Genomic DNA, 15,666 nt, shown 5'->3' with positions numbered 1-15,666 from the left:
GTTCCAGTTTTGTGTCGAAATGGACTATTTTCTACAATTATTTGGTGCCGTTCAGATTAAACCTTCTGCCTCTGAAAGGTGTAACTGTTTCACATAACTATTATGATTTATTGTGCCCGTAGAATTTGTTCCTTTTTATGCCCTACCCGTTAAAAAATGACATTCATATTTTCGTATAAATACAAGTCCATTTTCTTCGATTTGCTAACAAATATCTTCAGACACTATTTTTAATCCCTATGTCATAATTTCAATTTAAATTATGCGTCATTTAAGAGGCAAAAAAGCGCATTCACACGGATCATATAAAACTCTGAAAGTCGTCATAAAACAGTATTTTTGGAGACCAATAAGTGTCGAAAATGAGCTATTTGTGACGTCAATAAGTGTTCTAGTCCTATTCACCCTCATATGATATATGAAATTACGTTCATATCAGACGAACATTGCAAGTAGGGAAATTCGTTTACTTCGGACTCATAAATGAGCTCATGAAGAGCGCAAACGTTCAAGTTTAGGACTCATTTAATACCCTTTTATTACTCATAATGTTTGCTGGGTATTATTTTTTCCTGAAATTATTATTTTTAAGTCTTTCTTCCGAAATACGAGTTAAATAGAACAAAAACGACGGGTACAAAAAGTTCTGCAAAATAAAAAATACTAACAGTTACTTTGTACTTTTATTTTTGTTAGGATGGAAATACATATTTATAGCAATAAAAAGAAATTTTATTAATTTACTCGTTGCTGTCCGTGAAACCGCGCTTTTCCGCGCATCAAATTTTGCACAACGGTTTTAATACTTGCCACATTTTTTTTTGTTTTTTACTTCTGTAACGTTTTTTATTGGTTTCCCTATTTTCGAAAGTTTTGCTTTCATCACAGCCCAGTATCGCTCAAATGGCCGCAACTCAGGCATATTTAAAATTTTGCTAACATAATGAACAATTTTTATCTTCGAACCAACTTTGAATGACACAGCGTTGTGTGCTGGAGCCAAGTCCGGCCAAAATACAGTTGAAACAGTATGATGACGTAGGAATGGCAGAAGACGTTTTGTTTGTTTTTAACAAGTTCATTTAGCGTTTTTCATTCGAACATGTCCCACTCGTGGCACTTAATTTTAAATTACAGCAATAAAATCATTTAAGAAAAATTTGTTTCTTTTATACTATTGGATTCCCTAAATGTTCGTTTTAAAGTATTTAAACAATACAAGCTACTTCCATATATTTGCAGAGTTTTTATAATTTACTAGAAGACCCGGCAGACGTTGTCCTGCCCTAAATTTGGCCTATCTGCATATATTTTAATAAGCTTTTTCCGTCTGAATCTGCCCTCCCCCCCTCTTCACTTTTCCCTAATCCTTTTATTCACTCCCTCCTCAGTCTTTTTCGCTTCATCTATCTCCATCTTCGTCTCATTCTATCTCTTTCTCAATCTCCTCCTTATCTCTTTCCTCTCCTCTCAATTTCTTCTTATTTTTCTGCACCCCTTATTGCCTGTCCCAGAGGGTGGTATGTATTTTATTCCAGTCCCAGTCCCAGTCCCACTCCGAGCCTCAGTCCCAGTCCGTCTCGGAATAATATATTACTGTGTACTAAAGCACTCATCAACAGCTTTCATTTGATATCCATATTCTATACACACATTCTAGGGGTACCCATTTCCACGTTTTGGCCTATATCTCGAGACCCTAGTCACCCAGGGGTATGAAAATTACCCTCTACTAAAGCACTCATCCACAGCTTTCATTTGATATCCATATTCTATAAACACATTCTTGGGGTACCCGGGTCCAAATTTTGACCTATATCTCGAGGTCCTAGTCACCCAGGGGTATGAAAATTACCCTCTACTAAAGCACTCATCGACAGCTTTCATTTGATATCCATATTTTATAAACACATAAATGTCGTAAATACCTGCCGGGAACAATCGAGGGGTAGGTACCCGGGTCCACGTTTTGGCCTATATCTCGAGGCCCTAGTCACTCAGGGGTATGCAAATTACCCTCCACTAAAGCACTCATCAACTGCTTTCATTTTATATCAATATTCTATAAACACATCCTAGGGGTACCCAGGTCCACGTTTTGTCCTATAGCTCGAGACCCTACTCACCAAGGGGTATGAAAATTACACTCTGCTGAAGCACTCATCAACAGCTTTCATTTGATATCCATATCCTATAAACACACCCTAGGGGTACCCGGGTCCACGTTTTGGCCTATATCTCGAGACCCTAGTCACTCAGGGGTATGCAAATTACCCTCGACTAAAGCACTCATCAACAGCTTTCGTTTGATATCCATATTCTATACACACATTCAAGGGGTAGCCATTTCCACGTTTTGGTCTATATCTCGAGACCCTAGTCACCCAGGGGTATGAAAATTACCCTCTACTAAAGCACTCATCAACAGCTTTCATTTGATATCCTTATTCTTTACACACATTCTAGGCGTACCCATTTCCACGTTTTGGCCTATATCTCGAGACCCTAGTCACCCAGGGGTATGAAAATTACCCTATGCTAAAGCACTCATCCACAGCTTTTATTTGATATCCATATTCTATAAACAAATTCCTGGGGTACCCGGGTCCACGTTTTGGTCTATATCTCGAGACCCTAGTCACCGAGGGGTATGAAAATTACCCTCTACTAAAGCACTCATCAACAGCTTTCATTTGGTATTCATATTCTATAAACACATTCTTGGGGTACCCGGGTCCACGTTTTGGCCTATATCTCGAGACCCTAGTCACCCAGGGGTATGAAAATTACCCTCTACTAAAGCACTCATCAACAGCTTTCATTTGATATCCATATTCTTTACACACATTCTAGGGGTACCCATTTCCACGTTTTGGCCTATATCTCGAGACTCTAAGTCACCCAGGGGTATGAAAATTACCCTATGCTAAAGCACTCATCCACAGCTTTCATTTGATATCCATATTCTATAAACACATTCTTGGGGTACCCGGGTCCAAGTTTTGACCTATATCTCGAGACCCTAGTCACCCAGGGGTATGAAAATTACCATCTACTAAAGCACTCATCAACAGCTTTGATTTGATATCCATATTCTATACACACATTCTAGGGGTAATCATTTCCACGTTTTGGCCTATATCTCGAGACCCTAGTCACCCAGGGGAATGAAAATTACCCTATGCTAAAGCACTCATCCACAGCTTTCATTTGATATCCATATTCTATAAACATATTCTTGGGGTACCCGGGTCCAAGTTTTGACCTATATCTCGAGACCCTAGTCACCCAGGGGTATGGAAATTACCCTATGCTAAAGCACTCATCCACAGCTTTCATTTGATATCCATATTCTATAAACACATTCTTGGGGTACCCGGGTCCAAGTTTTGACCTATATCTCGAGACCCTAGTCACCCAGGGGTATGAAAATTACCCTCTACTAAAGCACTCATCAACAGCTTTCATTTGATATCCATATTCTATACACACATTCTAGGGGTACCCATTTCCACGTTTTGGCCTATATCTCGAGACCCTAGTCACCCAGGGGTATGAAAATTACCCTCTACTAAAACACTCATCCACAGCTTTCATTTGATATCCATATTCTATAAACACATTCTTGGGGTACCCGGGTCCAAGTTTTGACCTACATCTCGAGACCCTAGTCACCCAGGGGTATGAAAATTATCCTCTACTAAAGCCCTCATCGACAGCTTTCATTTGATATCCATATTTTATAAACACATAAATGTCGTAACTACCTGCCGGGAACACTCTAGGGGTAGGTACCCGGGTCCACGTTTTGGCCTTTATCTCGAGGCCCTAGTCACTCAGGGGTATGCAAATTACCCTCTACTAAAGCACTCATCAACTGCTTTCATTTGATATCAATATTCTATAAACACATCCTAGGGGTACCCAGGTCCACGTTTTGTCCTATAGCTCGAGACCCTACTCACCCAGGGGTATGAAAATTACACTCTGCTAAAGCACTCATCAACAGCTTTCATTTGATATCCATATCCTATAAACACACCCTAGGGGTACCCGGGTCCACGTTTTGGCCTATATCTCGAGACCCTAGTCACTCAGGGGTATGAAAATTACCCTCTACTAAAGCACTCATCAACAGCTTTCGTTTGATATCCATATTCTATACACACATTCAAGGGGTACCCATTTCCACGTTTTGGCCTATATCTCGAGACCCTAGTCACCCAGGGGTATGAAAATTACCCTCTACTAAAGCACTCATCAACAGCTTTCATTTGATATCCATATTCTTTACACACATTCTAGGCGTACCCATTTCCACGTTTTGGCCTATATCTCGAGACCCTCGTCACCCAGGGGTATGAAAATTACCCTCTGCTAAAGCACTCACCCACAGCTTTCATTTGATATCCATATTCTATAAACAAATTCTTGGGGTACCCGGGTCCACGTTTTGGCCTAAATCTCGAGATCCTAGTCACCGAGGGGTATGAAAATTACCCTCTACTAAAGCACTCATCAACAGCTTTCATTTGGTATCCATATTCTATAAACACATTCATGGGGTACCCGGGTCCACGTTTTGGCCTATATCTCGAGACCCTAGTCACCAAGGGGTATGAAAATTACCCTCTGCTAAAGCACTCATCCACAGCTTTCATTTGATATCCATATTCTATAAACACATTCTTGGGGTACCCGGATCCACGTTTTGGCTTATATCTCGAGACCCTAGTCACCCAGGGGTATGAAAATTACCCTCTACTAAAGCACTCATCATCAGCTTTCATTTCATATCCATATTCTATACACACATTCAAGGGGTACCCATTTCCACGTTTTGGCCTATATCTCGAGACCCTAGTCACCCAGGGGTATGAAAATTACCCTCTACTAAAGCACTCATCAACAGCTTCCATTTCATATCCATATTCTATACACACATTCAAGGGGTACCCATTTCCACGTTTTGGCCTAAATCTCGGGATCCTAGTCACCGAGGGGTATGAAAATTACCCTCTACTAAAGCACTCATCAACAGCTTTCATTTGGTATCCATATTCTATAAACACATTCTTGGGGTACCCGGGTCCACGTTTTGGCCTATATCTCGAGACCCTAGTCACCCAGTGGTATGAAAATTACCCTCTACTAAAGCACTCATCAACAGCTTTCATTTGATATCCATATTCTTTACACACATTCTAGGGGTACCCATTTCCACGTTTTGGCCTATATCTCGAGACCCTAGTCACCCAGGGGTATGAAAATTACCCTCTACTAAAGCACTCATCAACAGCTTTCATGTCATATCCATATTCTATACACACATTCAAGGGGTACCCATTTCCACGTTTTGGCCTATATCTCGAGACCCAAGTCACCCAGGGGTATGAAAATTACCCTCTACTAAAGCACTCATCGACAGCTTTCATTTGAAATCCATATTCTATAAACACACTCTAGGGGTACCCGGGTCCACGTTTTGGCCTATATCTCGAAACCCTAGTCACCCAGTCACCTATTCTATATTTCAAGTTAGATCAAAATACACACGGGGTGCAAAACAAATTCAAAATCAGTTCAGTAGTTTAGGAGTCCATTGGCCTCAATTGTGTGACACGTGTTTTTTATATATGAAGATAGCTTCCCTAATGGATAGCGTCTTCTCTTTGTCACCCCCGTAGCAATTATAAAGCTTATTAAAACGTGCATATATATACTGAGATATTGTGCGCTTTTTTTATATAACAGTACTGATTCAATCTTAAGACCCTTAACTATTAGAACCTGAAATCTTCACCTTCTTTTATCAGAATGCGTCAACAAATATGAAATATTGCGTACAAATGTCCGACCCGTGACGATGGAACATCCCTAAAGCTATGCCAAACGCATATGTATACCCGACTTTAATTTTGTTATACTTCTAAAAGCCCCGATAGAGAGTATACAACATTTGTTCAAATTTACATTGGAAATTGTTTCTAGGCGTCTTTGCAATTATTTGAGGTAATAATAATAGAAAAATTTATTTTGTATCTAATTCTCAAACGCTTTATGCTTTCGCTTATCAAAAGGTCAACTATTAGTCGATATTTTAAGGTGATTTCAATCAAATAATACAAAATATATGTAAGGTCCCAATTATTCGAAGAAATTTTCTATAATTTAAAACTATTTTCAGGAATGATTCACACAAAAATTCTATTCACAATATAAGAAAACCTTAATTGTTTCGTATTTATTCATTAAAAATCATTACTAAGCAAATATTTTCATCTTTATTTAAATACCTAAAAACATAAACATTGTTACCTGCACACAAATGACTGATGATTTGAAGGGTTTTTTGGCAAAAGAAAATTTCGAAAAATTAAATAGTTTTAATGTTATGCTTAAACATTTGCCATAATTTGTCACGGTACATAAATAAACGATCGGTTGGTTATATGAGTAGCTTTTAAAAAATTTGAGCAGGAAAAACATTTAGTTTTAGATTTGGTTTCTATGTTGATGTGTTGTGTTTCAGCTGTTGATTTTGTTCTTATTTTTTGGCATCCTTTGTTATTCAGTTTAACAAATCAATTAGATTTTAGGCGCTTTTGGCTTCTTTTGTGAAAATTGTCTAAAGAAATTAATATATATTTGATATGATATATGAAATTTCTAACTAAGTAATTCGGTTGTTGTTTTCTCTTTAGGTCACGGCGTCTTCAGCAAGTAGCACGTTCCCGAAACAGAACTTGTCGCGATAAAACAATAGTACGACAAAAAAAAAACAAAAACAAATCACGAACAAGAAACAGTTCCTGGTAGAATTGAAAATTACCTTTAATAACTCGTGGTTGTCATAACTCATTTAAACTCAAAAGACTAATTTCGGAAAAGCTTTTTTAAGGGGAAATACTTCTGAATTGGAACTTTTCACCAAAAATTACTTAAATAGGTGCCTAATAGATGATCATCTGATAGACTTTCTCTGAAAAGCTATGACTAAGTCTCCGCTGCCCGTATGCCCTGGGTTCAACTCCCGGGCAAAGCAACATCAAAATTTTAGAAATAAGATTTTTCAATTAGAAGAAAATTTTTCTAAGCGGGGTCGCCCCTCGGCAGTGTCTGGCAAGCGCTCCGATTGTATTTCTGCCATGAAAAGCTCTCAGTGAAAACTCATCTGCCTTGCAGATGCCGTTCGGAGTCGGCATAAAACATGTAGGTCCCGTCCGGCCAATTTGTAGGGAAAAATCAAGAGGAGCACGACGCAAATTGGAAGAGAAGCTCGGCCTTAGATCTCTTCGGAGGTTATCGCGCCTTACATTTTTTTTTTAAGTCTCCGCTGCTTATGAAATTTATTAGATGCATAAGGAATGTTCATTGGTGTCCAAATTTCACATCACTCACAGGTGGCTTAGATGCAAAAATGAGTCCCACAGTTGGCGAATTGAAATCGAGCTATAGTTGTATCTAAGCTTTGATGATTCGAAGGGCGAATAGTTTTTTTTTATAATTTTATTAATTGTTATTTTAGTGGACTGTATATTTTATTAACACTTATATTTAGCTTCACTTGTATGTATGCTTGTTTAGGCTAGGCGCGCAAAGGAGAGTTAAATCCAGCTAGCGCCAATAATTGAAGACTCGGGGCAAGGGCGTCAAAACGAGTTGTGCTTAATAGCAGAGAAACGATCCTCTGTGCTCCAGTGCTATCAACATCAAATATCTAAGTGGATTTTTGATACTAAAACGACACCATATTTGCGTGTTGTTTTAGTTTTTTTAAACTGTATTTTATTTGTTTGTTCCTATAGAAGAACAGAAGATGCCAGACACCTGTTACACCTTATATATATATTTATTGGATGCGAGCACTTGGACTCTGAGATATTCCCTGCGTGTTGAGCCACCTCATTTCGCTTTGAAAAACCCCCGATGAGTGATACAAATTTTGAACTATGTCTTTAGAGCATTTCAATAACTAGTTGAGAATTGCAGTCGCTTTTAGTGGCGAATAAAAACAAACGAAAGAAAAATTTTCAAAATTTAAGTCACTGCTCATGCATATTCATCAATTTGTTATCGGCATGTTATCTAAAATTTATGGACCTATGATCAAAAAGTAATCATTTTGATATCGAAAAGCTATCGGTTTTTTATTGGAGCGTTACAAATTTGTTATCGGCGTGTTGTCTATTTGTTATCGACGACATTTCGGTTTTTTATAAAACAGATACCAACAAAACTTCACTATAAAATCGATAACCCGGATTTAACTAAAAAGGCGATGACTCGCTGATAACAAGCCGTTAACTCGACGATAACTAAGCTGATATACTAAGCTGTCGCTGTCGATACTAAGCTGATAATAAGATAAAAACACGGCGGTATCGGTTGTTGCATATAAGGAGGCGATAAAGCTCTTTTCGAAAAGTTCGAAATTAATTCTTTCTGGTAAAGTTGGATCTGCTGTCAACTCCTGTTCCATATATTCAACTTTAAAAATTTGTTTTCTAGACGTACAACAACATTTTTATACGAATTTTTTTTGTTTTTTAACTTACCTTTGTCCCAGTTGACACGTGGTTTACCTTCCAGAGCGTATGGAGTTTCAATAAGCTGGAAACCATGGCTTTGAATCAAACCCTTAGCAGTTTCGATCAATTTGGCCTTCAATTTATCATTGACACCTTTGTAGTGGTAGGTAACGGAAATTTTCTTATCCTCAACCCAAGCACCGTGCAAGACGACCTGTGAAGTTTTGGTTTTAAAAATTAGCAGTATATAGCTTTATTGAGTGACGGAATATCTCTTATATTGTAAGAAGAGTAAATATTACTGAAAACGATTGTCTAAAAAGAGAGATAGTGAAAATATTATTGAGCGAAAATGTGAATGAGAGGCTAAAGTGAGAGACTTTAAGCAATTTTTTTTGCTATATTTTCTTAATTTCTTCGAGAAAGTTCGAAAATGTAAATAAATTTTTATAAGAAAAAGTAGTCCGTAAAAGAGGATATAAGAGATCGAGAGAAACAAATATATATTACTATGTAAAATTTGCTCTAGTTGAGTGATTCAAATTAATTAGAAGAAATAGAGAGCGAGATAGATAGTCAGGGAGTGAGCGAAATAAAGGGAGAGTCAGAGATATATTATATTTATTCAATTACTTTGTATTTATTCCATTTCTTTTCCATAGCGTAAAGAATAAGAGTGAAAGAGAGAAAGGAAGATGGGGAGAAAAAGGGAGAAGAGGAATTAAACGAGAGAGGAGGGAGGATGATTAGTCATTAAGATTCTCCATAACAAAAAAATTTGAAAATTTACATATTCAGTATTTATTTGAACATAACTAAATTGAGTTTAGGTGATGTATGTTTCATGATTTTTGTTTTCAAGCTTTTCGTAGGTATATAACCCCTGTAATACAAAGAGGGAAAAAGAGACCATGATCTGACTGACGGGAGCTGTTGTTGTAAGAACAACTGTAATGCTCTTTTGGTGTATTTTGGTGGGATGATTTTAGGGTAGGATTAGAAAGCAAAAAGTAAGATTTACATACTATAGTTTTATCTTCTTTAATATGGGGAATATTCTACTAAAGCTTGGACTTCATATTCTACAAAGAATGTCCATTCTCAACTAAGATACAACACATGATCTATCACTATTAGATTTCGACCACACCTTACATTTTTTCTGATTCTGCTTTTTGTTTTTTTTTTTCTCATTATCTTCACACTCTTTAGCTTACTTTTTCTTTCAGTTCATCCACCAATGCTTGATGTTTCTTCAAAAGTTCTTCTGGCATTTCTATTTTGAATTTCTTGCCTGACGGGTACTCTACTTCCAGACCATGATTACCAGCATAAACCACATTTGGGTATTTTAAATGATTCTTGATTTCAGCTAAATCCCGTCCAGAGAAGACAACCATGAAAACTTTATCGTTAGCAGCCAATTTTTTAATATTGATCTCAGTATCTTTGGGCATGGCAGAGAGTTCTTCGCTAAGGGGAGCCAATGTGCCATCGTAATCCAGCAACAATGCAACCTGATCCTCTTTTGTGAAAAAACTGCGTAGATTTTTTTAAAATAAAAATATTTTATTTACAGTTTTTAAGAAAAAAAATAATAATAAGAAAAAAATATAAATAAAATAATTGTAATTCAAGGTTCGATTCGAGCTCAAGGTCAGAATAATAATTTTTTTTCTAATGTTAATTATTGTTATTTTTTCAATTATAAAAAAAATTAAAAAATAACAATAATTATCTCATTAGAAAAAAAAATTATTGTTCTAGCCTTGAGCTCGAATCGAACCTTGAATCATTTATCAATAGGCCGATAAAAACAAAAACAATAAAATAATTGTAATTTGAAAAAAGTTATAATATTAAATAAATAAAATATTTAATAAAAGTTAAAATTAAATTAAGTTAAAAGTAAATAAGAAAATTGTAAACGTTTATTAAAATGTTATTAGATAAAAATAAAAATTTCTTTAAAATATTAACACAAAAAAAAGCCTGCACAATTTCTCACCCATCTATCGCTTTAATGTAATCTTCTTCTTTCCTGAGTAGTGGAGCCTTCTTTTGTTCAGCCATTTTTTTTTTTTTTATTTAATATTTGTGCGTTTGTTTTTCAAAATTATTTTTTAACTACAACTACACTTTCACTTTTTTTTACAAAAGCACCAAAGAATATCAACGGAGAATTTCACTCAATTTAAGCGAAAAATATGCTGGATGCCCACCGACCGTTTCAATACTACTGACACTATATGAACAAATCACAGATCATTTCAGTAGGCTTTACATATACATGTTATTAATTCAAAAACGCGACAGACGAATATCTCAAATGAACGACGAAGTCAAAGGCGATGTTGTGATTCAAACGATCTATACGATGAAAGATATGAAGACTATACGCACAAATATACCGATCTTGTACGAGTACATACCACACTACGTCGACTGCAGATAGTCATATTTTAGATGAATACTTTGGTACTGAGCTTTCTGACGGTTTAATAGTTGGCCATAAACTCACCCATGATATCGGCGCCAGTTTCTCCGTTCATTAGGTGGCTAGCCAGCCACTTTTCTAGTTGGTGTTTTCACAAATTTTCAAAACATAAATACATAAAAATTTATGTGGTGAGTGTTGAGCTCTCTGAGAACAAGGTATGGTTAGTTCTCTCAAAAATACTTATATATTTATACTCAGCTGAGCAGAGCTCACAGAGTATATTAATTTTGTTCGCATAACGGTATTCCGTAACGGCATAAACTAATTGAGATAGATATAGACTTCTATATATCAAAATGATCTGGGCGCAAAAAGAAATTCATTTAGCCATGCCCGTCCTTCCGTCCGTACGCTACTAAACAAGATAACTTGAGTAAATTTTGAGGTATCTTAATGAAATTTGGCACGTAAGTTCCTGGGCACTCATCTCAGATCGCTATTTAAAATGGACGAAATCGGACTATAACCACGCCCACTTTTTCGATATCGAAAATTTCGAAAAAGCGAAAAAGTGCGATAATTCATTACCAAAGACGGATAAAGCTTTGAATCTTGGTAGGTGGGTTGACCATATGACGCAGAATAGAAAATTAGTAAAATTTTGGACAATGGGCGTTGCACCGCCCACTTTTAAAAATAGGTAATTTAAAAGTTTTGCAAGCTGTAATTAGGCAGTCGTTGTAGATATCATGACGAAATTTGGCAGAAACGTTACTCTTATTACTATATGTACGCTAAATAAACATTCCCAAATTCGGATGACGGACATGCCCACTTTTAAAAAAAAAATTTAAAAGGCAAATTTAAAAAAAATTTTATATGTTTACAGTATATAAGTAAATTATATCAACATTCAACTCCAGTAATGATATGGTGAAACAAAATACAAAAATTAAAGAAAATTTCAAAATGGGCGTGGCTCCGCCCTTTTTCATTTAATTCGTCTAGAATACTTTTAATGCCATAAGTCGAGCAAAAATTTACATATCCTTGTGAAATTTACTAGGCGCATAGATTCTGTGACTATAACAGTTTTCTGTGAAAATGAACGAAATCGATTAAAGCCGCGCCCAGTTTTTATACACAGTCGACCGTCTGTCTATACGCTCGGCCTTTAACACGATAACTTGAGCAAAAATCGATATATCTTTACTAAACTTAGTTTACGTACTTATCTGAACTCTCTTTATCTTGGTATTAAAATTGGGCGAAATCCGAATATGACCACGTCCACTTTTTCGATATCGAAAAATGAAAAAAAAAACATAATTCTATACCAAATACGAAAAAAGGGATGAAACATGGTGATTGGGTTGGTTTTTTGACGCAAAATATAACTTTAGAAAAAACTTTGTAAAATGGATGTGGCACCTACCATATTAAGTAGAAGAAAATGAAAAAGTTCTGCAGGGCGAAATCAAAAGCCCTTAGAATTTTGGCAGGAATACTGTTCGTGGTATTACATATATAAATAAATTAGCGATACCCGACAGATGATGTTCTGGGTCACCCTGGTCCACATTTTGGTCGATATCTCGAAAACGCATTCACATATACAACTAAGGGCTACTCCTTTTTAAAACCCTCATTAATACCTTTAATTTGATACCTATATCATACAAACACATTATAGGATCACCCGTGGTCAACTTTAATGGCGATATTCCGAAATGGCGTCCACCCACAGAACTATGGCCTCTCCCTTCTAAATTACCCTTTAATACCTTCCATTTGATACCCATATCGTATAAACACATTCCAGGGTTACCCTAGGTTCATTTTCCTACATGGTGATTTTCCCTTATTTTGTCTCCAAAGCTCTCAGCTGAGTATCTAATGTTCGGTTACACCCGAACTTAGCCTTCCTTACTTGTTATTGTTACTAATTTTAAAAATTATATATAATTTATTTGGCATTTGTAGCTTTTTTTCGTCTTCTGCTATTTTGAAGAGATCGTGAGCTTATTCCACCTTCACGCCAACAATGTTTGGAAAATATATTTTGTGTGGGAATTTATTTTTGAGTATAATTTTCACGAATGGGCACAAAGGAGGGAGGATTAATTTTATATATATTTTAGTATTGAGTAAAAGTAAGCTCTGCTGCTATTGGGACAACTGTCAATTCTATGGTATTAACTGCACAAAATTAAAAAGTTGGCCATACCGAAAAAGTAATGGAATGTATGACAAATAATCAAAAAATACTAATCCTTTACTCTTAATGAGCATACATACATAGGAGAGCCTAATTCGATTACCTCTGGGACTCCATTTACAAAAAAAAAAAAAAAATAAACTGATTTCTCAATTGATTTGTCCTTCACGTTGATTATTATTTTTTCCTGTAAATAAAAGCCATCCGTGGTGTAATGGTAGCGTGCTCCGCCTACCACACCGAATGCCCTGGGTTCACACCCCAGGCAAAGCAACATCAAAATTTTAGAAATAAGGTTTTTCAATTAGAACAAAATTTTTCTAAGCGTGTTCGCCCCTCGGCAGTGTTTGGCAAGCACTCCGAGTGCATTTCTGCAATGAAAAGCTCTCAGTGAAATCTCATCTGCCTCGCAGATGCCGTTCGGAGTCGGCATAAAACAAGTAGGCCACGTCCCGCCAATTTGTAGGAAAAATTAAAAAGGAACACGACGCAAATTGGAAGAGAAGTTCGGCCTAAAATTTCTTCGGAGGTTATCGCGCCTTACATTTTTTATTTATTTAAATAAAAGCTTTTAGCCGCATGTGTTCATATTCAAAGCGGGCGGATTTTGCCAATGAGTTAGCAATCGTATGTCACACGCCCGTGGTTCGAAACAAATGTGCATATGCAGCATTTAAATTTCGGTTAATATCACCTTTAGAATTGAGTATTTAATCAGAATATCAAGTGTTGAGTAAACAGCAAAAGTCTTCATGTTGCTGTTATGACTGTGGCTGAAAAATTGCAGTGACAGCTTCAAAGAAATCGATGTGACTTACCGAATGCAACTTCATCTGCCTCACATTTTCAATCATGCTCACCAATTAAAGTAATCACAAATCCAATCACAGCCCTTGTCACGGCAAAACAATAAGCTGCAATAAAATTACCCAAAGAACCCTTCAATACATAGGCCCGATTTTTCAATAGTTGATTAAGCTAAGATTAAACTCAGTTTGCTTAAACTCAAGTCAATCTTAAACTCCAGTTAAACTACTGAGCAGTTTTTCAGTCACAGTTTAAGGCCGCCTTTGGGGTAGGCTTTTTTGTACGGCAACATTGGTTTTTATTAAACGGTTTTATTTAGCTTGACTTTACAGGCTGGCTAGTTGGCTGGCTGGCACGAATTTTGTAATTGAAATTTAAGTAACTTCCCGATAAGCTACAAGCTTGAAACTTGGAATATAGTTCAGAACCAGATGACAATGCAATAATAAGAAAAAAAATCGCCGCTACGTGGCGCAAGGATCGAGATATTAAAACAATCGTATTTGTGGCCCGATTTGGTCCATATTTGGAACACATATTACATGCAGTCTGGTAGAAGTGACATCAAAATATTTTGGAGTTGGAGGAGAGACAAGCATACGTAGCGCAGAGTCGAGTAAAGTTTTTGGAAGGATTATGTACTGAGGACTTTGATTGTAACAAATTGTCAGGAAAGAGTCCTTGTAATAATGAGTCACTAAATGAACTTAATAGAATGAGAAATAATAGACAATTAAATAAAGACTAAAAACGTGAAAATAAAATAATTAAACAAAAATGTTTAAGTTAAACGGTTTTATTGGAAACAATACTTACATGAAGTAATAATAATACTAAAAGCTAGAAAATAATTAGGTATGTCCTAAGTACTAGTCATCACACTCCTCATCAATCTAGGGCGTTGATCAGACAATTAAATAAAAGCGTTGGACGCGTCAAATTTCTATTGATAGTCATAAGTAAGACCAACTGGACCTTAATCAGGTTATGCTACGCCTCACATTTTGTACCAACTCTGTACCAAATTCCAGATTATATAAGCGACTTCGATATCGGTACCGTGAATAATGAGTTTTTGCGATCTGAAGAAGTCAACGAAATAAATCGTCGAGGTCGTCAAAAGTGTCCTGTTATTTTTCCACGTGATTGTCATGACGCGGCATTTCCTACCTCATTGATAAACAGAATCTTGCCAAATGGAGTGTGACTGGTTGGTGTGGAGTGCCAGTAGCAATGCTTTTTATTGCCATGTCGTCTGTTAAGCACCAATATGGAAGAAGCTATACGATAAACTGCCATCACACGAGAATACTTAAGATCACATTAAATGTTATATTCAATGGCGATCTTTACAAAATCTAATTCAAAAGGAGGCTACAATTGATACACTTATCAATGACCAGCTAATCACTGAAACTCAAAAGTGGAAAGAAATTTTATATCGAATTTTGGACACTATTTTATTTTTGGGTGAAAGAGGCCTAGCTTTCAAAGGCGAAAGTATATATCTTGGTGAACGAAACAATGGACATTTTTTGGGCATATATTATGATCCGATACTTAGAGATCATTTGGAGAAAGTTATGATTTCACAACAGCAGCACAAACGTTTACAAGTTCACTATCTTTCCCCAGACATGCAGAACGAGTTTATAGAAATTTGTGCAAAG

General features: G+C 36.3%; 1 protein-coding gene across 1 annotated transcript in view; it reads right to left on the bottom strand.

Annotated features, from left to right (window-relative positions):
- Positions 1-10,828, bottom strand: part of LOC137240736 (uncharacterized) — a 52,721-nt gene extending 41,893 nt beyond the window's left edge. Inside the window, exons 1-3 of the mRNA XM_067767370.1 lie at positions 10,540-10,828; positions 9,749-10,070; positions 8,559-8,745 (exon numbers count right to left, since the gene is read on the bottom strand). Coding sequence (XP_067623471.1) covers positions 8,559-8,745; positions 9,749-10,070; positions 10,540-10,604 — 574 coding nt within the window. The 5' untranslated portion in view covers positions 10,605-10,828. The remainder of the gene's footprint in view (positions 1-8,558; positions 8,746-9,748; positions 10,071-10,539) is intronic.
- Between the last annotated feature and the right edge of the window lie 4,838 nt (positions 10,829-15,666).

Source organism: Eurosta solidaginis, chromosome 2 (assembly GCF_040869045.1).
Source record: "Eurosta solidaginis isolate ZX-2024a chromosome 2, ASM4086904v1, whole genome shotgun sequence".
NCBI classification, from domain to species: Eukaryota; Metazoa; Arthropoda; class Insecta; order Diptera; family Tephritidae; genus Eurosta; species Eurosta solidaginis.
This window is presented reverse-complemented; position numbering and strand designations above follow the sequence as displayed.